This window comes from the organism of the source record quoted next, unplaced genomic scaffold (genome assembly GCF_019419815.1).
Source record: "Pyrus x bretschneideri cultivar Hongxiangsu unplaced genomic scaffold, Pyrus_bretschneideri_v1 Contig22, whole genome shotgun sequence".
NCBI classification, from domain to species: Eukaryota; Viridiplantae; Streptophyta; class Magnoliopsida; order Rosales; family Rosaceae; genus Pyrus; species Pyrus x bretschneideri.
Window position 1 is genome coordinate 3,070,206 of NW_025999524.1, and position 25,727 is coordinate 3,095,932.

A 25,727-nucleotide genomic window follows, 5' to 3' on the forward strand; every position below is an offset into this window, starting at 1 on the left:
AAGGAAGAGAAAGAGGAAAGAAAGGCTAGAAAGTGGGGGAAGTCATGTTGCCGCCAACCCCAAGCCGGAGTAAGGATCAGCAGCTAGGGGGTTTCTTTTTTCTTGAAGGCAGAGAGTAGGAAAGGTTAGAGAGAGGAGAGAAAACTGGTGGCTGTGTTTAGTTGGGAGAAGTTAAATATAATTACCATCTTAAACTGTTGAGATAGTGATAATAATAAATACACGTTAAGTATTGTAATAAAATCTCACATTTTGATTGAAAAATGCGTTTGCATGTTTTAAGATTGAGTTGGTGCGTAATAAGAGAAAATGTTATAAGATAGTTGGAAGGAACTAGTGTCTAGAGCCTAAAGATCAGGTGATTCAGGCTGTTGAAGGGAGGGAGAGATCCGGTCCGGACTTTGGTTTATGTAAGGTAGGCCAGTGCGATGGCCTAATGAGGATGACAAGATTAAAAGTGAGTGGTCTGAATCACCTGATGTTATGATCTGTGATTATTCAGCTCTAGACACAGAGATCGAAAAGAATCTCGATTCAGTTGGAAGCAATCTTGAGCTTTGATTATAAATGCTATCCATCACACATAAAATTGGTGAGACAAAACTAAGCCACCTAACTCACTTGTAATTTTATCTATTAGTCCAAACACCTCCTGGATTATGAGCTTACAGTCACTGGTGTGAGAGTGTGATATTCCATTTCTATTTTGGACCTTATACCATCTGAAAATATTTTTCTGCTCTCCCAAATTCTGAGCTGACTTGTGATAGTGTTGATTCAAGTTTGGGGAGGGAATCTCTGCGTTCAAAAGTCATTGGGAAAAAGCTCTTGGATGAACCGGTGCACTTCTAGCCCGAAGACCAACCTGATAATCTGTTCTGACCTAGAGAAAGGAAAAAAAAATGGACCCGTGTATCCGTAAGAATAAGCTTGAATAAGCCCGTTTCACAAGAGCCGGGTTAGTTCCGATTTCAAAATCAAAATCCATTAATCGCCCCGGTCCGCCCGTTGCATTTTTAAACGAATCCGGTTCAATTCTTTCAAATTTAGGCTTAACTCGACTCGGCCCGTGCTCACCCCTAATTTCTATGACTCGCAACACATCTCCACTTTTGGAGTACTCCTAAAGAAAAGGGATGTACTTACTAATCTACTTCCTCAACAGACTTACTCTAGAACAGGACAACTCATTATTTATTGAAACATAAATAAATAACCCTAAACAAATCTTAACATCGTCGGCACTGCCACCCGCCCCTCGCTGCCGCCTGTCAGGTTCCAAATCCGACGAAACCGACGAGTGGAACTGCCGCCACCCCTGCCACCGAGTAAGGCTCTTTCTCTCGTATATAATTGTTAGCTTCGTGCTCTCTCAGATCATTGCAATCTCTTAATGCTGTGATTCGAACTCAACGTTTGCATGCATCATTAGGAATCTAATAACACCAAAATTTAAAAATTTAATATCTCCTTATCAAACCCTTAACCCTAAATCTGTTCTGGGAAAGGGATTCCTTGTTATCAACACGAAAAAGCATTGATCGACTCCTCCAGTTTTACAGGTTCAGTGGAGTTTTTATTTTGGCCTCTCCGGAGAAGCAGCAGCATCAACCACGGCAAGTTACATGGCGCCGCCACCTGTAGCCGGCACGGAAACAAAAACACCCACTAACGAGGAACTAGATGGCGAAAATCTGGATCATGAGCTGATGGCTGGGCGCATTTCACTACTGGCTTACCTGCCCGACCTTGTCATTCAAAAATTCTTCCAGCTTGTTCCCGCTAAATTTTGTGTCCGATTGAGCCTTGTGTCCAAGCAGTGGGCACACTTTTCGTCATTGGAAGCCCCCGTATTAGATTTTGACGTCGATGATGAAGGCAACCCCGGGTGTGAAGATGATCTCCGACTTGCAAAATTGTTTGTCAAGTTCGTGGAAAGGTGTTTGAAACGGTATGAGCATTGTCAAAGAGACAATGTCTCACTGGACAAATTCAGGCTTCGCATCGCATCATACAACCCTGACCTTATAGGCGCCACTAGCTTAGACAAGTCGTTGGATATCAGCCTTCGGCCTCAAAGAAAATTAGATGATCATGGGAGGATTCATGAAAACCAAATCGGATACTACTACTGCATGCCGAGCCAAACCCTTGTGAATGCAAATTTTTTACGGAAAACTAATGAAAATGGCTTGAAAACTTTGAGTTTTAACAATAAGGACAAAATAAAGGGTTAAGTGAATAGTACTAAGATTGATTTTTAGTGTAAAAATATGGTTTTTTGTTAAAGTGAATAATACCATGAGCTTTTCGTTAAAGTTACCAAATTTTTAACTAGTCTCAGTTTGGAGTACGTGAGACTAGGTGGCATTATTAATAGGAGTTACGACGTTTCTTGGGACAATGGGGATCTTCTTGAAGCTCTTGAAGGTGAAAGCCTTTTTCCCTGTTTGAAAACTATGTCTCTGGAAGCTGTCATCTTCCAGAAACAAAGCTCTGTCTTCTGGTTGCCCTTCCATCAAGTCTTTGTCATTAACTTCGTGTTCTTTTAGCGCCACCACAAGCATGCTAGAACTGGGTGATTGTTGTTCCAAGTTCCAGTCTCAAAACTTTGCAACTTATGCACTGCAAGGCTCGTAGGGTTCAAGTTGTGAAAGCTATAAATCTGGAATATGTGACGTTGGTCAGACATTTCCATCCATGAGATTTTGTTGATGGATAAATGCCACAAGTTGAAATACATCAACATCTCTACTCAGCACCTAAAGGTCTTGAGATTATCTGGATTAGGCCACCAACTTATTCTGAAGGCCACAATTGATCCTCCAAATCTCGACGGTATTTGTTTTCGGGTTATTTGAAGCCCCATGTAATTTCTACCAATGCTCCTCAGGTATTTATGGCTATGATCACTCTTTTTTGGAACGATGAAGAACCCGGCCCTTCATCCCATTCGCCATCCACAAACTTTCTTGGACTGAGATTTTCTTGCAAATTTTGACTGCTCCAAAGAAGTAAGATTGTGTTTTGGTGATGCTGCATCTGCTGAGGTTTTTGTTCGTCCAGAAAATTTCGGGACCTTGTTGCCTCCATTCCCTAGTGTCAAGAATTGTTTATTGTTCGACACCCCTCGTTGTCGACAAATAGAGGCCTCAACTGTTGACTTGTATCCCTCTTTACGTTCGATGGCACCTTCTGCAAAGACTATTAGAAGCGTAAAGTTTGTGGAGTCAATCTTGCCTCCACGGCCTGTTGTCCGCCGCAAATAGAGGCCATAGTTTCTGACTCGAGTCCCTTTTTCCGTTTGATCAAGGTGAATAGTTTGACGAGGAGCTTGATGATAAATGTGCAATACTGAAACAAGAGGTGATCACGTAGTTTTCATTACTCGTCAGAACATGAATTTCGAAATCCTCCTGCACTAGATAATTTGTTTCATGGTTAGTTTATGCGTTGTTCGTAACTTTTCAATTCATCTATGTTTAGTCTTTCTTTGAACTTAATGTTGGCATGGTAATCAGTTTCGTGTTTACTAGTGCATTAATCTTCAGTCGTTGAGTTAGTTGAAGTGTTAAGGGGTGTACGGATATCATTTCTCTAATAGAACGCTCTTGAGCAACCAAGTGTAAGTTCGTGTAGTCGAGAGATGCAGAAATCGAGTATCCGAACTAGATAGATATTCATTAATCCTGCTCGGTTTCATACTTTCAAGGAGAGGAAGATGAGCCCTATTACATCGGAGCATGCCCGTCTATACGAGATTAAGAATCGGGTATCTGTTTCGTTTCGTTTAGCAAAGTTTTACAAGAGAGCTTGACAAGTTTACAAGGATTTGATAGAACAAAACTGCATACTCCTCACATAATTTTCAATTGGAAGTGGTAGAACACTAGTGATTCTGTTTCAAAACCTCTGCTTCAGCCCTCGCCATGGGGTCATCCTTCATCTCGATCTCCTCTTCTTTTTCCCCTTCTCGTTCTTGCGTCAATTTTTTCCGGTGCAACTCTTCCGCAGCCTGCATGGCGGCCTTGTTCTCCGCCAGAATACGTTGCATTTCCTCTTCTTGTTGCTGTCTCTCAAACCATGTGTCTGCATCTGCCCAAACTGTCATAACAAAAAAATAAAAAATAAAAAAATAAAAAATAAAAAACGAAACATAGTTAAAGCATGCCTCAAATTTCAAGCAATGTACATTACCATCGAAAGTAAAACCTTTTGCTCAAATATGAACTTTTCTTGCATTCTCCTGTTGCTAAATTTTTGTAATCATAACCAAATTTACTTATAGCAAATTAATGTGCAAATTCCTTTACTAACGAAACCCTAAAACCAGTAAGCAGTGGATTTCCCTCGTAGATAAGGTATTCCTCTTCTATTCACTGACAATTGACTACAAGCCCGATTGAATCTTAAAACCCTAAACCCCCAAAGTTCGGCTAATTACTTATGGCTCGTTTAGAAATCCTTTTAATATAACTGAAAGCACTTTTAATAAAAAATATTTTTGAACTCTAAAAGTACTTAACGCATTTAAGGAACTATGCAACATTTAAAGGCATATGCTTTTTCATAATTTAATTGTATTTTGAACAGTCTAATTTAATATCGAATATGTCATTCACGAGATTCAAACTTAAAACCTTTGACTTCTAAACGAATAAGAATACTAACAGATCGTAGTACTAAGAGACAAATTAATACAAAAGAAAATAAAAAATCAATTACAAACCCTAACCCAAAACACACCAAAACCCAAGGATCAAAACATCCCAGCCAACCCAGATAATTAATTAATCAACCAAACCCATCTAAACAAATCAAGCGAACAGTCAAATCCGCACACAATTACCAACAATGTAAGAGATAAGGAGTAAAGGGGAAGAGGACTTACTGGGCTGGGCGGCCCAACCCTGTTCACCGCCCTTGATTTTCTCAGGTAGGGCGTAATTGACGGTGAGGACTCGGCCGTACAGCTCGGCGCCGTCCATGTTGTCCATGGCGGCGGCGGAGTCCTCTCTCTCCAAAAACGTGACGAACCCAAAAGAGCGGAGCTTCTGGGTGGCTTGATCCAGCGGCGTCTTTACGTCCTTGATGTCCCCAAAGGGTATGAACGCGGCGTGGAGTATCGACTCGTTCACCTCCTCCGCCAGTCCTCCGACGTACATCGTGTTCTTCTGCACTGCTTGCTGCGCCATTCCCCAAATCTTCGCATTTCAGAAAATTTTCCGGTAACTCTGCAGATTTGAGATTTTGGATTTCACCACTCTCCCTCCTTTCTTTCTTGTTTCTTCTGTGGGCCGCCTCTATATGAATGTGCCGTTATGGGCTTTAGGCCCAATATTTTTGTTATGGTTTAGTGTAATTCTTTGTAGATTTTTGTCGCCGGTTCCCTTGTACATTTGTTGGGTTTGAGAACTGTTCGAATCCAATAGGTCTTGGGATCGAAACTGGCAGATAGACTAAAGATAGATAGGGTTTTGGAGGTGGGTAATGCTATGGAGACTCTCAGGATTCTCTAGCAGCTCACAAATGATTATTTGAATTTGAATATTGAAAATATGAGGTATTCTAAAATACCTTTGTTTTCCTTTTTTAAACTTTTTTTCATGTTCATATTTAACTTCATTCAAAATATATACTCTTGTCATCTAATGAACAATAGACATGCGATAAAGAACATTTTAGTGTATTTCTTTCATAGTTGATAAAATACGAGATGTGTATCGCTATTACTTGAGTTACGTGTCTTTGTATTCTTTTAATATAAGCGATACTGGGAGGGTGATTCAAATACAAGACTTCGAGCTCATGTGAAATACTCTTAACCACTTGAGTTACATGACATTTTCAATATCTAGCGCTGAAACAAAATCTTGTGTGGTTTTTGAAATTTCAATGAAGTTGTAGCTAGAATAGCTCCCACACCATATGAGACCATTTTGAAGTCGTTGAGACCATAACATAAATAATTTCATACTTCTTATGGGGGTGACTTTATCAACCGCGCGGTTATAATGTCTTACCAAAATTCCCAATTTACGTTAAGAATTCCAACAAGAAATGAAAACTTCATTTTTTTTCAGAAAATGCCCTCCAGTCATTATTCTCAATAATTCTAGTAAATATTTATTTTGGAGATATCTGTCGCCGGTTCCCTGGTGCGTTGTTGGATTTGAGTTATGTTCGAATACAATTTGTCCTGGGATCGCAACTGGCTGGGAGAAAATAGCCAATATATTTGCAACACATTGAAAACTCTCTCCATCTATCGAGATAGCTGAGCAAAAATAATAATAATCCCTTCATCTTTGTTGTCTGTCCAATAAGTATGATAAAATATGTATACAAATGAAAGGTTTAGTGGTTTTTTTATTTATTGTCTAGTGTTATTTTTATTTACTTATAAATGAAAGGTTTAAGGTTTAAATCTTGTGGGTTAAGAGTTCAAAATGGCAACTTTGCTAAACGGTTTAGCGTGTTCTAACTTCATTCAAATACTGTCACATCTTTTGTGTAAAATGCAAATTTTTTATTTTTTGTGAAATATTTCAATGAGCGTTAAGGAAGACTGTCCAAAACATTGTCAAAAATGGGTTCCACCCTAAAGAATACCCACGGAAAATCATACGTTAATTTTTAAACTTCAAGAAAAGCCAAGGTGAAAATAATAGATTGAACGACGATTTAAGTACGAATTTATTTTCACCTCCAACTCAAAAACGATGCAGGGTGTTCACATGCAGAATGAGGCGAACCAAGGTACATATGACGAGCCGGACCCCTCGCAGGCAAAACGAGGTGAACTCTTGGGTGCTCAAAAAACGAGTTGGGCTCCACGTCTGGAAAAAATATATTTTGAAGCACATGTGACTTTTTGGCACCCCCAAGAATTTCATCCATTTTTGTACACTTTAGTTAATTTTTCTTTTATTTCTCTTACCATTACAATAAACTATCATATTCATATTCTTTAAAATATATTTTACCGTGCAAAATCTATTGTACACTAAATATACATTTTAACATCTATATATTTTTTCTTATTTTTTTACTTTTCGGCTTAAATATTCTACTAAATATACACTTGTTGCTGAATAAATCGTAAATTCGCTTCCAAATACATTATAAAGATTTCCTTAATGCTAACGGAAAATATTTTGAGAAAATAAAAAAAATTTCATTTTTCACAAAAAACATGGATTAACACTCACAGTTTTCAGTCGATTTTGCAAATTCGTACATAAATCACCGTTCAATCTATTTATTTTCACCTTTGCCTCACTATGAAGTTTTGAAAATTGAGGTGAGACTTTCCGTTGAGATTCTTGAGTGTAGAGCCTCACAACCATATTTTTTTAGTTTTCGGCTAAAATATTCAACTAAATATACATTTATTGCTTAATAAACCATAAAACTGCTCACAAATTCCTTAAAAAGTTTAAATTAATGCTTAGGAAAAATATTTTGCGAAAATCAAAAATTTGCATATAAAAAAAAAGGGTTAGGTAGGCTCAACGCACGCAAAACGAATCGAACTCAGCTCCCGCAGAACGAGGCGAACCATGGCCCGTAAAACAAGGCGAGCTCTGCTCACAAAAAACAGGGTGGGCTTCTGGCATGCAAAACGAGGCGAGCTCCGTGCATGAAAAATGAGGCAGGATATGTCACACAAAACGAGGTGAGCTCCATGCACGAAAAACGAGGATGGCTCCGTGCATGCCGAAACAACGCGGGCTCTATGGACGCTAAAAGGGGTGGGCTTCTATCATGTAAAACGATGCCGACACCACACTTCCAGAATGAGGCAAACCCAAGCACATATGACGAGCCGAACTTTGTGCACGTAGAACAATGCAAACTCCTAGGTGCTCAGAAAACGAGTCGGGTTCCACACACGGAAAAATAGATTTTTGAAACACATGAATATGATAGTTTGTTGTAATGGGAAAATAAATAAAATAAAAATTAACAAAAATGTACAAAAAAACATGGCTGTTAAGCGGGCTAGATGCACAAAAAACGAGGCAAACTCAGCTCGCACAGAATGAGACGACCCATGGCATGCAAAAGAAGGTAGGCTTCTCTTAAGGAAATGGAGTAGGCCTCTGACACGCAAAACGAGGCGAGCTCCGTGCACAAAAAATAAGGCAGGATACTTGGCACAAATCGAGGCCAGCCCTGCGCATGTAAAACGAGACTGGTTCCATGCATGCCAAAACAAAAAGTTAACGATAAAATCTTAAAAAAAATAAAGAAATAAAGAAATAAAATTTTGAAAATGAGGGATCAGTATGATAATAGCGACTCGTACTAATTACAATCGCTCCCACGCTTGCAATTTATATGAATGTGGGGCGCTACATAATTAGCGACAAATTCTCTTTAAAATCGGTAAGTAAGTACCGATCGTTTAATTTTCTATTTTATTTATTGCTTTTTCTTTTTTCCATTGAATTTTTTCTTTCTTCCTACCTTACTTTATTTATATTTATATCTTTTTTTCGAGTGTCTTTGACATGGATTATAAGAAAATTTTCACTGAAAACGCATTTTATAGAACATGAAGATGATAATTTGGTGTTATGGTAAGGGAAAAAAGAAAATCTTAATAAAAAAAACATAAAATAAATAAAATTGATGGTTTAGACACAGGTTGATGCAACAGTAACCTAAACCCAATGAGCTCAGGCACTAGCTGCAACCCATACTCATGCCCTTGGAACGCCCAAGGCGCACAGAGGCAGCAAAGGCCCATATGGTTTAGGATTTATGAGCGTGTGAATAGTAACATGTGAACAGTAGCTAGCCGTAAAAATTACATTCCGAATTCGGCGTGTTTTAGTGCCCAGTGTACTCAAAGGATTTTTGACTCGCCACAGCGCGGTGGATAAATTTGGTTTTAAAAAGGGGTTAATCAAGACGTTTACTATAATTTTCCTGAAAACAATGGAGACTCACAAACAAACAAGTCATGGATTTCCCCTAACCTCAATGACATACAATCTCCATATAATAAATTTCATATTTGAAATCCATACATTAAAATATTTCAATCACGATATGCATATGCATATTCCTCAATACAATTTTGAAAAGATATTTCCCTGACTCTCACAAAGCGAGGAGCATTGTTGGCTTTGTCTCGCCTCCCATTCAAAATTGTGATGAACTTTCCCTTCGAGTTGTATGACAAGGGCAAAATTGTATTGGATGATCACTTCTTGCGCAAGTACAAGACTCCAATAACCACGGAGATGCCAACAACAGCCGCTGGAACAATCCAGTATCGCTTTGTCAAATTGGCAAGCTTCTTGGGATAGCCGGGTGGCTGATTCTCGGAGAAAATCTCTAGCTCTGGAACATCCGAGGAAGTGGTGTCAAGTTCTCCAATGCATAAGGCTTTCATTTCCTCCCTGGCAGTTTTGCTGTGCCCAGCTTCTTCAAAATCTTCAGTGGCATCTCGTCCTAATGAAATCGAATCTCAACACGTCAGATTACAAATTTGTGTTTGTATCTACATTGTTGTTTAAAATGATTATCTGAACTGAAACAAAATGTTCGAACAATTGAGAAAGGAAGCTTAGAAATGCACCAGTTGCAGCCAGGAGTATGTCGTCTCCACCAGGGTGGTCGTCCAAATAGGTTGACACATCATACACCTGGGATTAACCAATGCACTATGATCAGATCATTCAGATTGATTTCAAATTTTAGTTCTCCAAATCATAACAAAACAGAGAAATCAAACCAGCAACGAAAAATTAAGTTCAAAATTCGTTATGGCATCGACAATCAAATTGATCACTTCAAAACAGATCAAGACACCATTTGGAGGATGAAAAACCTCCAGCAGTGATGGGGCTGTCCTCATTCTGCATGCTCAATATATCCGATATTTAGGAGAAAAAAGACGCCGAGATGCATACCAAATTTGACAGATAAAACTCACATGAATATTAATTCATAAATGCCACAAGCACAGTAAAGGCTGCAAGCATCATGAATAAAACACGACATATGCTTAAACCAGTCACCGGTTCGTTTGATGGAAAGAGAGTTCTTTAGGCCAATTGTTGGGTACAAAAGCCAGTTACACTTTAGACAGAATACAGCAAGAGTTGCGAATCGCAATCAATTACTTATACCACAAGACTACTCATCTGTAATTTAAACAAGATTATGAATAGCAAAACCACACATGACAGATCACTCCTGATGACAATCCAATCCAACCAAACTGTACTATCTATAGGTAAAAATTTATGAGTGAAGAGGAGGAAGCTTGACCCAGAAACAGAGAAACGCAGAGAAATTACAGCAGTAAAAAGTAAACTATCGATGAAAATAGAACATGGATTTTGCAGGTAGTATTCCAAAGTCTCAGTTCTTTGACCTTGTTTATGACCTATAGATTAAGGACACACTGAATCGTCCTGAACACAAACAACCCTAAAAGTTGGAATATTCAAAGTGTTTCTTTTGAAGAAACTCAAGAAATACCTTGCCATCGATGACGACCCAGCAGTTTGTGCTGTGACGCTTCTTGCATTGAATACAGCTTCGTCAACGTCGGCATCTTTCTGTGTTCGCTCAACCAACTTCAGAGATTCTCGTTGCTGCTCGTTTCTTCAACCTATACCAGATATTCTCTCTCTGTTGGTTGAATCTTATTCGGGAGGACTTGTATGGTGGTAGAGGTTTTCGGTACAATAATAGGTTGCGTGCGGAGGAGGTTGCTTGACTTTCTAACTATTTCGGCTGAGCCAAAACTCTGTATTTAACAAAGAAACCAACTTATAATCAAATAGTATGTTTATTCTTCTTACCTAACGCATCTTCTTGTAAAGATTTTATTAGAATTCTTATCGGGTAGGGCCTTTTCGAAAATTTTACAATAAATCGGCTCATAACATAGACCAAGAGGTGCACGATGCATGAATCGTGATCCATGCTATGAGCCGGGCCATATTACACTAATTTACAAGGATGAGGTCTGAACTCGAGTGCAAGAGACTGGATGAATTGACCTAACTCACACGTGCGTTAAACAAACTTCAATCACATTTCTACTTGGGAATGCCATTACAAGCAAAAGGAACACAGCTACATGTTTTGTAGCTTAACCTTTTAGTTTGTGAGACAATTAACCATCTTCCATCCAAACTTCAAATGCAACAACAAAATATTAGGATAGGTAGCACCACAACTTTAAATTACTGTTGATCAACGTCTACTTTTCCGGGTCGTTGGTTAGCTTCGAAGAGTTTACTCCAGATCCGTTAAGTTCGTCCCAAGCTTCTACCCAAGTAACCATGGCATCTGCCAGCTTGAGGAAGTATGGGTCGATCTTGCCAAGCTTAGCCTTGACTTGCTTCGAGAGTTCAAGGTAGCATTGCTGAACAGTAGTGCATTCTTTTGTAAGGACTGCAGATTGGAAGAAAGGGATCAGCTCTTCTTGCCAGAAGATACCATTGTACTCCTTTTTGAGGTTGACAAATGGATTGCTGGCTTTGCTGTGCCATATGTAGGGTAGACCAGTCTTGACTCCATATCCTAAATGATCACATATAACCTACAAGCATATAGATGTGATAAACTTTCTCCGACATCAGAGTAAATTGACAAGCAATAGATTCAAACAGAGAGTGCACCTAGAAAGGTAGGAGCTATTCGTCAAGAGCTAGAGAAACTATTGCAATACACTTCTCAGGTTATCATCTCGAAGTCTGTAAGTTATCAAACGGATATTTGAATTTCATACAAAGTTATCTTAATTCATTCTCGACAACATACAAATCCGACGTTGATCCCTTTCCTAATAATCCTAACGACAAGAAAGTTTAACCTTACGAACAACAATCCAATTCAATGTCACGATTGAAGTGCTAAATTCACCTAGAAAAAGTATGCAAGTACAAAAAGATAAAGAAGAAAGAGGGTTAAAGATAAAGAACTAAATAAGCAATTCAAATTACCTTCATGCACCAGCCAGCCCACATATCATCATATCTTCCAATTGGCTGACCATCACCCATGAGTCCGAAGTACATTGCCGGTCCAATCAGTTGACGGTTGAAAGCCAAGTTCATACCACACATAGGAAATAGAGTTCCCTTGGGTATTGTCAGAACTGCATCAACAAACCTGAAAATATTTTACCAAGAAATGAACACAAATACGAAAAAAGGGCTTTCCAGTGGTTATTAGTACAGTTTTGTGTTATTTAGGATCATTCATTATACCTAGTGTTTCTTTCCAGAGGCTTGGCAAGCTGGGTGGGAGCATCATAGTCCGGGATGTTGAGCCAGAGGCCATGAGAAACTGCGGTTGGAACACCCTCACGGAGGCTAAAAGGATATCCGCGTACAAAGTCTGCACCTTCTCTGTACGGATCATATAAAGTATTGAAAAATAGAGGAGTTGATGGATTTAACAGGTTCTTTATATGTTGTTCAAGTGCATTGATCTCTTTCCCAGATGGGTCTTTCGCAACCTGCATACAAAGATACAGATTTCAACAAACGCGAGATTTCGAAATTTTTCGCAGTAACACGAACAACGTTACGTATAATTCATACCAACAGATAAACACAAATTGGACGAACGTGAAATTACATAACACATCAAAAATTTGTTTCCATAAAACACAAAAAACCCAGATCAAAACCAAAATGCTTAAGTTATATGGTGTAAACTCCACAATCCCAATAAAAAAATAAAAAAAAAACCATCGCAATTTCTTCACTCGGAAATCCAAAATTTGACAAAAATTGACAAAACGCATAAAAACCCCGAACCCCATTTCCTAAAAAACTTCAAGATCCATCCGGTTGAATCTAAAATCTCATTTTTTTAGAGAGTGAGAGGGAGAGAGAGGGATGTTAATTCTTACAAAGCAATCGTCGTCAATGGTAAAAATGTACTTCTTCTTCGAGACCAAGTACCCAAAGCAGCGACAAGCAGAGTCCTTGAAGGAAATGCAGGAGGCCTTGGGACCCAGAATTCGATTAATATCGTTGCGATTGAAGAGCTCGTAGTCAAATCCGTCAGGGACCCTGACGGTCCGCGACGGATCGCCGTCCTGGACGATGATCAGGTGGTAGGGCTCGAAGTACGGCCGCCACATCTCCAAGAAGTCCAGGTTTCGAATCGTCGGGATCACGATGTCGAGCTCGTCTTTCAGGATCGGCGTCGGTTTTGCGTCGGAGAAAGCAGCTCCTCCAGCCATTGCTGGCTCTTGGTGGCGGAGCAGAGACGTACTACTGTTACAGAAGAAACGCAGATATTAAGAAAGAATCGGGTTCGACTTACGACGTTACGAGGAAAGCGGGATTTGTCTTTGACTCTTTTGACTGTTTATGTATGGTATAGGTGGACGGAAAGGTCACGTCGATTGTGCGTGGAAGGGTAATTTGGTCAATTTAATAAGTTCTGTAAGTTGCAGAATCCGAACTGGACTAGTCCATTTGTAGTGGGCTTCCAGTGTGATCCATATTAAAAAATAAAAAAAAAAGTTAAAGAAAATGATTTGAAAATTTTAAATTTTAATGATAAAGATAAAATAAATGGTAAATTGAATAATATCATAGTTGACTTGTTAGTATAAAAATATGGTTTTTCGTTAAGATGAACAGTACCAAAAGCTTTCGTTAAGGTTCCCTATTTTTAACTATGATGCTTAATCGGACTTGCTCCTTTATAATTTTTTTTTTGGGTAAAAATACTAATAATAATAATATTTTTTTTCACATGCCTTGCATAATGGAATTGGATCCCATCCGGATCCATTCTGTGGGGATCCCTCTTAGCGATTCATTGTGTATCGTGCAATCAGAAATTATTTATCTTTGTTTATTTAAAATTAAACACAAATAGTATCTGACGAAAACTTACCGTACGATGAACAGATAGAATGTGTGAATCCTTATAAAGTAAATCTGAAGAAGATCCTCTTCCTTGCATAATTACTTGGATGGGAGCCCACTGAATCAAGAAATCGGTTTGATTGTCTTCTTTTTTTTTTTTTTTTTTTTTTTTTAAAATGATAAATTTAATATATATATATATAAGACATCTTTTAAATTTTTACCAAAAAAAAAAGACATCTTTCAAATAATTTAAATCGAAGCAATTGGATATCCAATTTATATTTAAGAAGGACTGAGACATGGCCCAGAATCCTACTGAAGGCAGCAGTTGGAATTTTCTCGGGTGAAATGTCTCACCAATCTAGACCAACTCTATCAACAAATTTTTCACTGGGATATTCTTCTAATGCAAGCAATTGGATATCTGATTCATACTTGAGAAGGCATCGACAATCTCTCATTTTCATATCACCAACATTTTGTTCATACACGTGTCTTTCATTTTCATTGTGGCAAGTTTTTGTTTCAGAAACTTGTTAGGCATTTCCAAATTTTCATTATGCACTTCAAACTTTCTATATTTAAAAGAAAAATACATTTGTGTGTGCACAACGAGATTTTTAAAGTGCTAATAACAGTTCCATTGTGTTTATTGAGTAATCAGTATGTCTAAGAGCAAGATTATCGACTAGGATTGTGCTATTCACACACATTTTTTACCTCGCACACACTCTTGTTAATTTTTTGTCATTGATCTTCTTCAATTCATTCAATCTAACGACTGAAAGTTGGGATGGATGTATGGATAACATTACCCTATCAACGATCCCAATTAATGGGTTTTTGTTTAAGATTAAGATTATCAACAATCCTTATTAATCATGCTGATAATCAGACACAGAAAAGTCATCATACAACAGATGACCATCCTTATAGTGAACACGGTAATAGCAGTCATCGCAGAAGACGGGTTCTCACGAGCCCACTTGTCGTCGGCCGTCACCCTCGTCGCTCTAAATACTTCACAAGCATTACATTTTCGTGCAACCGACTTCAACTGAAATAAGAGCAATGGATAAGCTGCCTCGTTTCGTATGTCTTGCGGATGAAGCAATCTCATGTCTCTAATTACAATTCTATGTCTGCAATCTCCCTGGTGACAGTAGAGATATTCAACGCCGAGTCGGAATTTTAAGTCACAAAACCAAGTCCTGTGCATGTCAAGGGTTCTGAAACTTGGCAATTCAGAGCTCGTGACACCGTTTACAGTTCTTTTGTGACATTCCGGTTACAAGGCATTTCCATTTTCTGAAAGCCTCGTCATTCGAGTTTCTAAGCCAACAGAGTACAGGTTCGCTGTAATCTACTGCGAATGGATCCCTAAGATCGTTGCAAAATGTGTCTTCGATAAGGAAGTGTCCCGAAGGATCATGTTGACCGGCCTTCTGCATCGCATTGTCTGTTGAGCAGCAGATCTTATCCCTCAGTTCGGTTAAAGTTTGCTGTCTAAGAACCAACAACTCTCGGATCTTCATCCGTTTTCGCACGTTATGGTAAACCCCAATTGAAAGAACAACTTCTGGATAGTGCACAGGCATGGAGTAATCCTGAATGCTGGCTGACATTTTTATCTTCACAGTTGAACTTGCATATCTTAGGGTTTTCATCTTATCATAAACTGCCCTAGAGGACGTAGCGGCGTGATCTGCATGGATATTCGAATTGGGGTTTGAATTGAATGAATTCAGCGTCTCACGGCTGCTTTGTCTTCGTCTTGCTTCTATTTGATTCTTTTTATACGCCCCACCTTTGCAATATAAGTTTCGTCCAGAGCTTGGTTATAATATTTTCCTCGTTTTCTCTTCTTGGATTTCTTTTCACAAGTTGTATGGCTTGATGTCTCAGAATCTTTTGCTCTCCCTTCTTGTTCATCGTCCTCAAACGCTACCTTGATAGCCATGTCCACCAACTCCTTATCGGTGAAGATTTTAAGCTCGTCCACCCAAATATCTTTGTCAGAAACCTGGGACGAATGTGAAGATACTTCGGCCTCTAAATCCTGGATTTCTTAGATAATGGAAGACTGAAACAAAGGGACGCTGGTGAGGCGACCTACCAGATTGGGGACGTATATCGGCCCACCTCTGAGAACTGAGAGCTCCTCCTCTTCCTTATCACAACCGTTGTTGTTAACTTCAACACCGCCTGCACTGCCGTTCTCTGTCATAGTCATTTATCTGTTAAGGGAAGTCTAGGGTTTCTGTGTGATAGAGGCAGAGATTATATTTTTTCTGTTGGATTAAAAGGTTTCCGACCAGGTCGGACTTTAAGTGTTTTTCTTTTTCTTATAGGATTTTAATTACATATAGGGTGGCTTTTGCTTTGAAGTGGTCTTGCTGATTCATTCTTTGCCGACCCTTGATGAATTAGCCGACGCCAACGATCATGTTCCGGCTAATCATCTTCACAAAAATGTTCCCATGGATTACGATGATCATGCTCCGGCTAGGGTTTCGAAAAACTTGAGAGTGCCCGACAAAGATAGGCTGATATAATGCAGAAATTGTTGCCCCCCACAATTTTTTTCCGTGACAAGTGTAAGATACGCTGATACATATATGGACTACTTTCATGCATCAAGTGTAAGATCACAAAAAGCTTACTTGTTTGCTTGTTAGTTTACAGATTGTTTTTCAGAGTGCATATAAACCAGCAATTGGTTGTCACAAGCTACGGCCACAGCACCCGACCTCGAGTCATCGGTAGCAATACAAGAAACACTGCCACCTGATACCATCACAAAACATAGTGTAAAAACCATCAGTTCAACAAAAAAATAAGCAAAATGATTCATCAGTTTCGTCTGAACCATGACTATCATCTATCAAATATTAGGAATCTGAGGCAGAATGAAGCAATCAACCAGAAGCAAAAGCACAGCAAATGTAAGTCATATACTGATGCATGTTTCACTAACGAAATCTACCATGAATGAAAGGCTGTTTCTAGAACCAATTATTGTAGGGTTCATAGTTCGACAACTTCTGCTTTCTAACATTATTCTTTAAGATGGTAATCGCGGATGCATACCATTAAAATGATGCATATCGCCAAGTTTAGTTCCTGTTGATAACTCCCACATATACACAAGTCCATCACTAGTACCACAGATCCCTTGACCAGCCGATGCACCAACAACAGCAGCTCTGTACAGAGAGTTTAAAAGTTAATAAAACAGCTGAATTCTCAATTCTGGAAAGGTTTGTACCCTCTCATTGTTTAAAAATAGTAATGTCCAATAATCAGCAATACATTCTAATCATCAGAGAAACACCTGTAGACAGGCATTTCAAGTTTATCTTTACCAATGTCTAATCCTTGAGACTTTCCTCGAAAAAAGCAGAAATTTCTACTCTACGTGTTCTAAGACCAATAACTGAACTGAAATAGCATAGAAAATACCAGATTAATATGAAATCAGTCGATTAGTTATTGGCAATAACTGATCTCAATTTCATAAAGTTCAATGCCCCGAAAAATAGTTGAAGAATTCCATTCCAGTGCACGAAAAGGTCAACACACCTTGGATCCAATGTACTTCCGAAGATCATCGTATTTTTCACCATTAGAGCAAGCCTCCACCTTCCCACTGGGTTTAAGTCACAATCACCGGACATATAGTCTTGACTATCAAAATCAGAAGATGATGAGACAAGAAGCCAGACAGCAAGGTCTTCCCCCTCCAAGGAAAATTGGCCATCACATGTGGCAGGCATCATTTGCTTGAGGTGTTCTTCTATATCAGAGTAGCCGGAAACAGGGCACTGTATTTGCCGAGTAAACAAACTGACAGGAATGAATTGACAGACTGAAGTGCTTGATGCAGAGAACGTTGACACAAGGATGCGTTTAGAAATATCCCTGAAAGAAAATGCCGTTGCATGTTACTACTAATCAATTTTACATAGAATGAAATTGATTGCCCAAAATTTTCATATTAAATTAGGTCAATAACAAACATATAACCTATTATACACAAAATTCATATAACAGGCGAACTGGAAGCTGATAGAATAAGACAACAGAACTAATGGCTGGAAACTTTTTATCTAAATAATCCAGATCAGGTAACACAATTAGGATCAAGCCTATATGATTCCACATAACAGTGAACCAGTGATATTTTACTTTATGAAAGAAGACTACTTATGTGCTGTAGGCCTCCTCAGTAGTTTAAGGAAGGCATACCATAGACTGAATTCACCACAACCATTATGGCCAACAACTATATGAGTACAATTTGGAATTCCCTTCAACTCCACTATTCCAGGGGAGATGCAATCTTCAGCTGGCAGAACATAATTCTCTATCTGTGCACTGCAAACAAGGAATTTGAAGCCCCATTAAAATTTGTTTAACACAAGATATGGAAACAACTCGAAACAGCAAATGATTGTCGGCAAACATGAAAATCAGTAACGCAATTTGTGGTGCACCATCAGATTTAATCGATTGGCTAGGAAAAAAGGGGAAAAATATCTCAGAACACAAAGTGTGCACATGGCACGACTTACAAATAGACAATTGCGTAAGGTTATAGGCTTATAGCAAGTGCCACGTTTCCCCACTGAACTAGTGGTTGATGTATTAAAGGTAAATCTAGTACAAAATCTGCACCAGCAATCAAATACCTGGACTTTTGACACAATACTCCCACTCTATTGAAAATAACACTTATAAAGCTTGACACCCACACTTGTATTAGAGTTGTTGAAAGAAAGGTTTTAGATACTCACCTCCACATTGAGTTCATAACCCACAGATGCAGTCTCCCACTTTCTCCAACAGCAACAATATTGTTGGGTTTACAAACCAATATACATTCTAAACTGTCTACTGCTTTCAATCTTGCCACCACTGAAACATAACCGAGTTTTACTTCCACAATCTTCACTGTATTCTCCTCTGAGCAGTTTGATGTACATGTGAAGCATGAACAATCGATACTCCCCTGCCTAAGAATATTTAAAGGAATCCTTATTAGTAACTTTAATCCTAATTTACGACATTACTTTTTAAAAATCTGCATAGATGGTTAACCTGCAGTAAGGTGTTTTAATGCTGTCAAGTAAAACAAGACATCGCCCATCTGGAGTGAATTGCAAACTGGATCTTTCCAAAGAAATCTGGCAAAGAGTAAACACATATGTCAAAAAAATTGATAATAAAGCAAACAAGTCTACCAAGTCAAATGAATACAAGAACTTACTTTACCAAAGTAGTCTTTTCGCATGGGCCATGTTACGGATGTGTGACCAACAAAAGAAGGGCATCCAACACATGGTCCCTCAATTTGTATCTTGTAGATGAATAGGCTTCCGTCCTTGTCAACCAGATGGCCACATAAAACACAAACGTAAGTTTCAGTCCCCTTTGCACTCAACAATGCTGACAAAACAGGACTTTGATGGGAATAACATCCCACAAACTCAAGATTGCCCGCTAGTTCGTTATTAAATTCCATACTGTGAGACTTCGAGTCTGAATGATGTGGAATACTATTGTGATCATGAATGATGCTCATCCCCTGTTTCTGAGATGTTTCAGAGTTGTTTAACTTGAGGAGGTTCTCGTGTTCAACCACATCCTTGTCAACATGGTTTTCTACACGTGAAACAGGCAAATCAAGTGAGTACGAAGTATCTTTTTCTCCAGAGGCAACAAATAATGCTTGATCTTGTAATGCAGCAGGAACACTACTGTTTATGGGACCTTGAGATATTGTGGAAGGTTTCTCTGCATTCAAACAACTGGAATGTACCCCAATCTTGGCTTCAGCACAGAATGAATCTCTCTTATTTGAAGTGTCATCAGAAGAACCCATTTGCAAAGTCTCCAACGCAAGCAAAGTCTCTGTGGAAGGGTATGATTCAGGCACATAAATATCACCATTATTTCTGCATACTATACTCTCTGAGAACGGAGCACTGTAATTTCCTTTGTGAACTTTCCTCCTGGTATATACTAAGTTTGAAACTTTAGTAAACGACTCATTTCCAATTTCTGCAACAGTTCTCTTATCAGCATTTTCATTCTCTGATGTTTTTGAAGAATTCAACATGCCTCTTTGGTTATCATCAATTACATCTATCGTTGAATAACCAGAATCAGTACTTGAGTTAGCTAGAATTTCATAAGAAACAGTGCACATAGAGTTGGAAAAAAAAAATATGGAGTTCGGATCACTAATTTGTTCATAACCTGATAATAGAAAAAAAGTACCAGAGTCAAGAAATTGTAACAAATTGTCACAACTCACAAGGCGAAGAAACTAAAATGTCATGTCATTTTATCTAACTTACAAGGCCAGTAGAAATAGAAGGTGCTTCATCTCAACAACTAGACTGAAAATGAGTACTTTAGATAGACATATCCCAGAATTTGGGAACCAAAATAAAATTTAACTGAAACAATTGGTGTAAAAAAATTACCTTCAGGGAGATTAACTGAAGTTTCATTGCTTTGCTTAGATTGGATAACACCGAGTGAGCATCCATCCCTATTAGCAAATTCATCCCTGATTTCTTCAGAAACGACTCTGTTATGAGGAGATGTACAAACTGGTATAGACCCAGATATGTATGTGTCACATTCCTCAAGCCTCCCAGTAGAATCCATGCATACATCCTTATAGGGAAAGATATATTTGCTTCCATTGATCTCAAGATGATTATCTAATGATTTGTTATGCTTATTAACAGAAACAACTTGCCCATAACTGTTGAGAAGGCATGCATCATCAGAAGTATCTTCATCAGCTTCAGCCTTATCAGAGGAACATATCATGTGGTTGACTACACGGTCACCATATTGATCACCCTCTAAACTGTCAGGAACAATAGACCTTATTGGAACAATTGAACCAAGATCGCTATTTAGGATATACATCCCTTCTTCCTCAGCATCTTTAGTTGCAGCAAGCATTACACCTACAAGTATAAAGAAAAGAATAATCAACCAACTATAAAAGGGCCGAGTGTAAAAATAATAACGTTCAATAAAGTACCAGGGGATGGAGCACTGGTTTCATTAATTTCCTCTTGAGATTTCACCATACAACGCAGAATTTCTGAAGGGCTAACAGTACCCTTTTCCTTTCTCGAACCCTTCTTCAGGAAAGGAATAGCTTGTGGAAGAAGAAATGCCATCATTGACTTGGCCATTTCTTGTCCAACTGAATCAAAATCATTAATTTCAGAACTTGCATTTGGTTTAGAAGCGTCTGTTTCTTGTTCTGGGTGTGATTCAGTCACCAAACCTTCAGAAATGACCACATTCAAGGCACTTCTATCCTGGATAGTTGAAGCAGATTCAGAAATATTATCTGCAGTTAATGCCAAAATAGTGGAATAGATTATCAATTACCAATACTTGAAGCCACCATCTGGGGTGCCCACAATGGAATGGCATACTATGAAACAAGCGGATATTTAATGATTACCCTGTGTAAAATCTAAGGTATCAGGAGCACAAAGATCAGTAAGAGCTTCGGAATCTTTTGGTATTGTAGAATCCATATTTTTATCTTCTGGTGCCATCAGGTCGAAATCTTGATACCTGTCATGCTGTAGAGTATGTCATTCAACAGAAAACCGACTACAGAACCATAACATAAGCAAAACTGAGGACAAATGGACAACTTTTCTGAACAAGCTTAGAGAAGCCTAGTTTGGACTAAGCACAGTGATGTGAACAAATATTTAAAGATATGTGAGAATGTGTGTTTTCAAAAGGTTTCCACGGATATGTGAATCAAACTGGAATCAACAAAATAGTGAAGTGTTTTCAGCTTCCTATGGGGTTTTGAGGGAAGATGAATAAAAAGGGAAATGAGCTCACAGGTTTTCCTTCATCTACAGGCAAGTTGCTGGCTAACACAGTAGATTTACAACTTCCAGAACAATCCAAAAGCATGGCTTCTTCATGGGCAGAATCCTTCCTGAGATGATTGGAGAAGCAAACAGAATCCAGTGGTAAACTATCTTTGGCTGAAAAGTCACTCTCTTCGTGATGAGCAGGTACTAAATGCACTAATGGTGGCGAGACTTTTGGATGTGATTCTGTCAGCAACCCTTCAGGAATGACCACCTTCAAGGCACTTCTATCCTGGATGGTTGGAGCAGAATCAGAAGTCTTATCTGCATTAAGACGACAAAAATGAAAGATGATGATCCATTACCATTACTTGAAGCCACAAGCTGCGGTGATCACAGTGGAACTACAGAGTATGAAACAAATTGAGAGTTAAGATTACCCTGTGTTAAATCAAGGGTATCTGGAGCATAAAGGCCAACATCAGTAAGACCTTCAGAATCTTTTGGCACTGTAGCATCTACATTTTTGTCTTCTAGTTCCATTGGATCCGCATCTTGAGACCTATCAAGCTGTAAGAAGTTGAGAATGTCTCAATCAACAGAAATTCACAACAGAACTGTGAGTCTGACACAAGCAAAATTGATGACGATGGACATCTTTTCTAAACAAGCATAGAGAAGCCTAGTTTGAAGTAAGCAGTGATGTAAGCAAATAAATACTTGGGCAGATGTGAAAACTTGTGTTTTCAAGCATCTACAAAAATATACGAATCAAAAGGGAACCAATAAAATAGTGAAGTATTTTCAGCTTCGTTTGGGGTTTGGGGGGAAGATAATAAGAACGGAAAATGTGCTCACACGTTTATCTTCATTTGCAGACAAGTTGCAAGCTAGCCCAGTAGATTTACAATTTCCAGAACTTGTAAAAAGCCTTGTGTCTTTATGAACAGCATCCTTCCTGATATGATTGGAGACGCCAGCAAAATCTAATGGCAAACTATCTTTGGCTGAAAACTCACTCTCTTCTTGATGAGCAGGTAATGGTGGCAATACCTTCAGATATTTACAAATGTCATCTTCATTCACAGCATTCTTCCCATTATTATGATATCTCTTCTTCCCTTTTGAAGCCTCAGCTACAGATGCCAGATATTCAGGTCTGCTTCTTCTAATGCTAGCCGAACTGAATGACTTCGAATTTACAAGTTCACGTCTCCTACTTCTCTTCCCTGTGATTCGTGGTGTTGCCACGAATGAACATGGCTCTGGGGAATGATTATCGACATCTGTTCCAGAGGCCCTGTTACAGAAGCTCAAAGGTAACAAACTCCTTTCTGCTGTTCCATTAACATTTGCTGCCATCTCCCGAAGTAACCTCTGGACAAATGGATTTTTGAAGCCAAAAAACTGCATTTAAAACGCAAAAAAAATCAATCCTCTGAGTTACTATCATTTTCTGTTTGATTTATTTCAGCAAACATGTGAAGAATGAAGTAAAATGGAAAGGAAATCCTATGCTACTCTAGCAGACAAAATGGTTAAATAATAAGTATCATCCTGCATAAAGGTTGATCAGATTCAGAAAAGGCGCCATTCCAATGGACGAGATCAACAATAAAATAACCTATATCAGAAGGACTAGTTTATGGAGAGTTGAGTCATGAGTTGAAATTAACTGAACATGTAGAAGATGACTAACACAATAAGTTGTCACATAGCATAGTTTACTGTGTCACTAGTGAATGTGTTTCAGATGAACCAAAATCTTAACGTTGCTAAGGACATTTATGTTTTTCATGGTAATTAACTTAGACATTTTTCTTTCTTGCTAGGAGTGTCCACAGAAAAAAGTAACAACAAAACCCAATTGCTTACAATAAAAGCAATTCCGAAGTAAACTACAAACGAAAAAGGAATCAAATTCTACCTCCACACCATCAATCTTGCACGAAAACCTCTTCCCGTGCCAAATCTTCAACCGGGGAAAAAATGTCTTCTGAAATTTCTCCCATGCCATATCTGGGGTTTGCCCAGAACAGGATTGTCCATCAGCACAAATAATCTGCACATTTAAAAAATTACCTTTCCATTCAAGCATAAAATCAAAATATGCAACCGAAAAAACTGAATGTCATTAAGATATCATTAAACAATCAAAAGCTGCAGGGGTTTGGCTACAAACCGAAAATAAAGGTCCTTTAGGACCTTCTTGAATCTCCGTCTTATATGTGCTCCCATTGTGAGCTCGAACCGCCTGATACCCAACCGGATACGGATACCGATCTTTCCCCTACAAAATTTCAACACAATTCAACAAAATTTCAAAGACAGCATGAATTCATGTTAAAATTAGGATTATACTGAAAATAAGCACCAACTTAATAGTCTTATAATACTTTATCACTAAACTAATTACTCATCCTAATTTAAATCAATCAATCAAATCTTACAAACCCTAACCTAAACTCTAGATTTTCGAAATTAAGAGGAGGGAAAGACGAAAATCGAACCCGGGAGGAGCTCCAGTACTTCTTGTCCCAAGGTCCGGTGTAGAGGGAGCCGATGGATGTGATTTCGAGATCGTCTGGCTTCTCCGCCGCTCCACTGGGTTTTGTTTCTCCGGGGACTTTCGGAGACTTCGTCATGTTTTAGGTCTGAGCTTTCGAAAAGGCGACAGTAAATTAGCGGCAAAATATTTAATTTATATTTTTCAGAGAAAGAGAGGGAGGAGGAGGTGTTTGTGGCGGGAACGAAAACGAGAGGGCCTTTTGAGATTGAAGAAATTAAAAGAGATAATTACATTTCATACCTTCTAGGTTTGAGATATTTTTCAAATTGGGCCATAAAGTTTCGGAAATAGGAAATATCCCAGACCTTTCTTTAACTATTCAACAACCTGCTCCTCGAAGAAAGGGAATGAATTTAAATTGTATCAATTCATATTTTTCTAAGAAATTATTTGAATATTCATTAAATTGATGATCTGATGAAAGTGAAATCCGTAAATGGGTTAGCATGTAGGTCATATTTGTACTAAATTAATTAAAAACTCATTAATTTAAGAATTTAACGATCAAATAAATAAAAAATGTAATTCATACAATAATAAAATCTTGTTGTGCAATGTGAAACAACTAAAGCCCATATGACACATTTTGAAAATCACTACATATTTGAGGGTAGTTAGCCGTAATTAAAATTTTAAACCACCTGAATTTGTATTTTGATATGTGACCCTGCAATGTGATTGGCCAATGGGTTGAAAACGAGAAAAGCCTGTTTAGAAGAACCATTTGATTGGTGGGTGACCGACAGGAAGAGAAAGTTCATAAAAGTCGAGGCCGAATATAAAAAAGGAAGCGCCGTTGCCGGGGATCGAACCCGGGTCACCCGCGTGACAGGCGGGAATACTTACCACTATACTACAACGACATTGTTGATGAAGTGTAATTCGTCTTTTTAATTAATCTAATTGGAACGAAAAGCTCCCATTCTCTCCATAAGTACAAACGATCGGAATCCTACAATAAATTTGAAAAATAATAAATAAAGGAACATATATAATGGAAATCTTAATCAAAACTATGAAAAACAAACCAAATCTACCAAATTGCGAACGCCAAATCTAGTAGATAAATTTAGTAACTTCCAACACTCTTAACCACTTATTTTGGTGAACGAACTCAAATTCACTGATGCTAAAGTCTCTAGTATTTGTGTCTACTTAATTATAGGTGAGATGACTAACGCTCAACTTGCTTGGATGCGAGTTTGACATATAAATCGTTTTGTTTTGGTTTTTTAAGGTATTTCCTGTGTTTTGTTTTGATTTTTTAATGTTGCATTGCATCTTGTTTTCTTGTCAATATTACTCGTGTAGAATCACAAAGTATTTCGAAATTTACTCTAAATCCTTTAGTTTTACATGATATACTGAGCCAAGTCTCTTCTACACCAACAGGCCACAAACATGTAGTTTGTCCGT

General features: G+C 38.4%; 4 protein-coding genes, 1 non-coding gene and 1 pseudogene across 9 annotated transcripts; all 6 read right to left on the bottom strand.

The window, feature by feature from the left end:
* Positions 1-3,660: 3,660 nt before the first annotated feature.
* LOC125477571 (peptidyl-prolyl cis-trans isomerase E-like) lies at positions 3,661-5,293 on the bottom strand. The gene is made up of 2 exons (XM_048584805.1): positions 4,892-5,293; positions 3,661-4,104 (listed from the first exon to the last, which is right to left on the bottom strand). The coding sequence occupies exons 1-2, from the start codon at positions 5,193-5,195 to the stop codon at positions 3,890-3,892; spliced, it is 519 nt and encodes a 172-aa protein (XP_048440762.1). The 5' UTR covers positions 5,196-5,293; the 3' UTR covers positions 3,661-3,889.
* A 3,683-nt stretch (positions 5,294-8,976) lies between these two features.
* On the bottom strand, positions 8,977-10,900 carry LOC103947268 (cytochrome b5). Its single transcript, XM_048585081.1, is given in 4 exon segments — positions 8,977-9,465; positions 9,593-9,659; positions 10,501-10,528; positions 10,530-10,900. Coding segments are annotated over 4 exon segments (393 nt in total). The 5' UTR covers positions 10,577-10,900; the 3' UTR covers positions 8,977-9,214.
* Positions 10,901-11,043: 143 nt separating this feature from the next.
* On the bottom strand, positions 11,044-13,335 carry LOC125477678 (probable UDP-arabinopyranose mutase 1). The gene is made up of 4 exons (XM_048585080.1): positions 12,893-13,335; positions 12,243-12,493; positions 11,976-12,144; positions 11,044-11,572 (listed from the first exon to the last, which is right to left on the bottom strand). Exons 1-4 carry the CDS (start codon positions 13,226-13,228, stop codon positions 11,231-11,233), a joined length of 1,098 nt encoding a protein of 365 aa, XP_048441037.1. The 5' UTR covers positions 13,229-13,335; the 3' UTR covers positions 11,044-11,230.
* A 136-nt stretch (positions 13,336-13,471) lies between these two features.
* On the bottom strand, positions 13,472-16,289 carry LOC125477679 (annotated as a pseudogene).
* A 173-nt stretch (positions 16,290-16,462) lies between these two features.
* On the bottom strand, positions 16,463-24,546 carry LOC125477677. Of its 5 annotated transcripts, XM_048585075.1 has the most exons (17): positions 24,253-24,543; positions 23,925-24,032; positions 23,670-23,804; positions 22,601-23,149; positions 22,183-22,312; positions 21,768-22,066; positions 21,370-21,493; positions 20,935-21,252; positions 20,360-20,857; positions 19,641-20,129; positions 19,138-19,532; positions 18,969-19,054; positions 18,665-18,883; positions 18,117-18,245; positions 17,451-17,789; positions 16,959-17,074; positions 16,463-16,655 (listed from the first exon to the last, which is right to left on the bottom strand). In XM_048585075.1, exons 1-17 carry the CDS (start codon positions 24,385-24,387, stop codon positions 16,543-16,545), a joined length of 4,182 nt encoding a protein of 1,393 aa, XP_048441032.1. In that variant the 5' UTR covers positions 24,388-24,543; the 3' UTR covers positions 16,463-16,542. The 5 variants fall into 5 exon arrangements, with proteins under 5 accessions (XP_048441032.1, XP_048441031.1, XP_048441033.1 ...); XM_048585074.1 differs by having other exon boundaries at positions 19,138-20,129; XM_048585076.1 differs by having other exon boundaries at positions 19,138-20,015; positions 24,253-24,542.
* Positions 24,547-25,102: 556 nt separating this feature from the next.
* TRNAD-GUC lies at positions 25,103-25,174 on the bottom strand. The gene has a single exon. It is a non-coding gene; the product is annotated as a tRNA-Asp (tRNA).
* Positions 25,175-25,727: the final 553 nt, after the last annotated feature.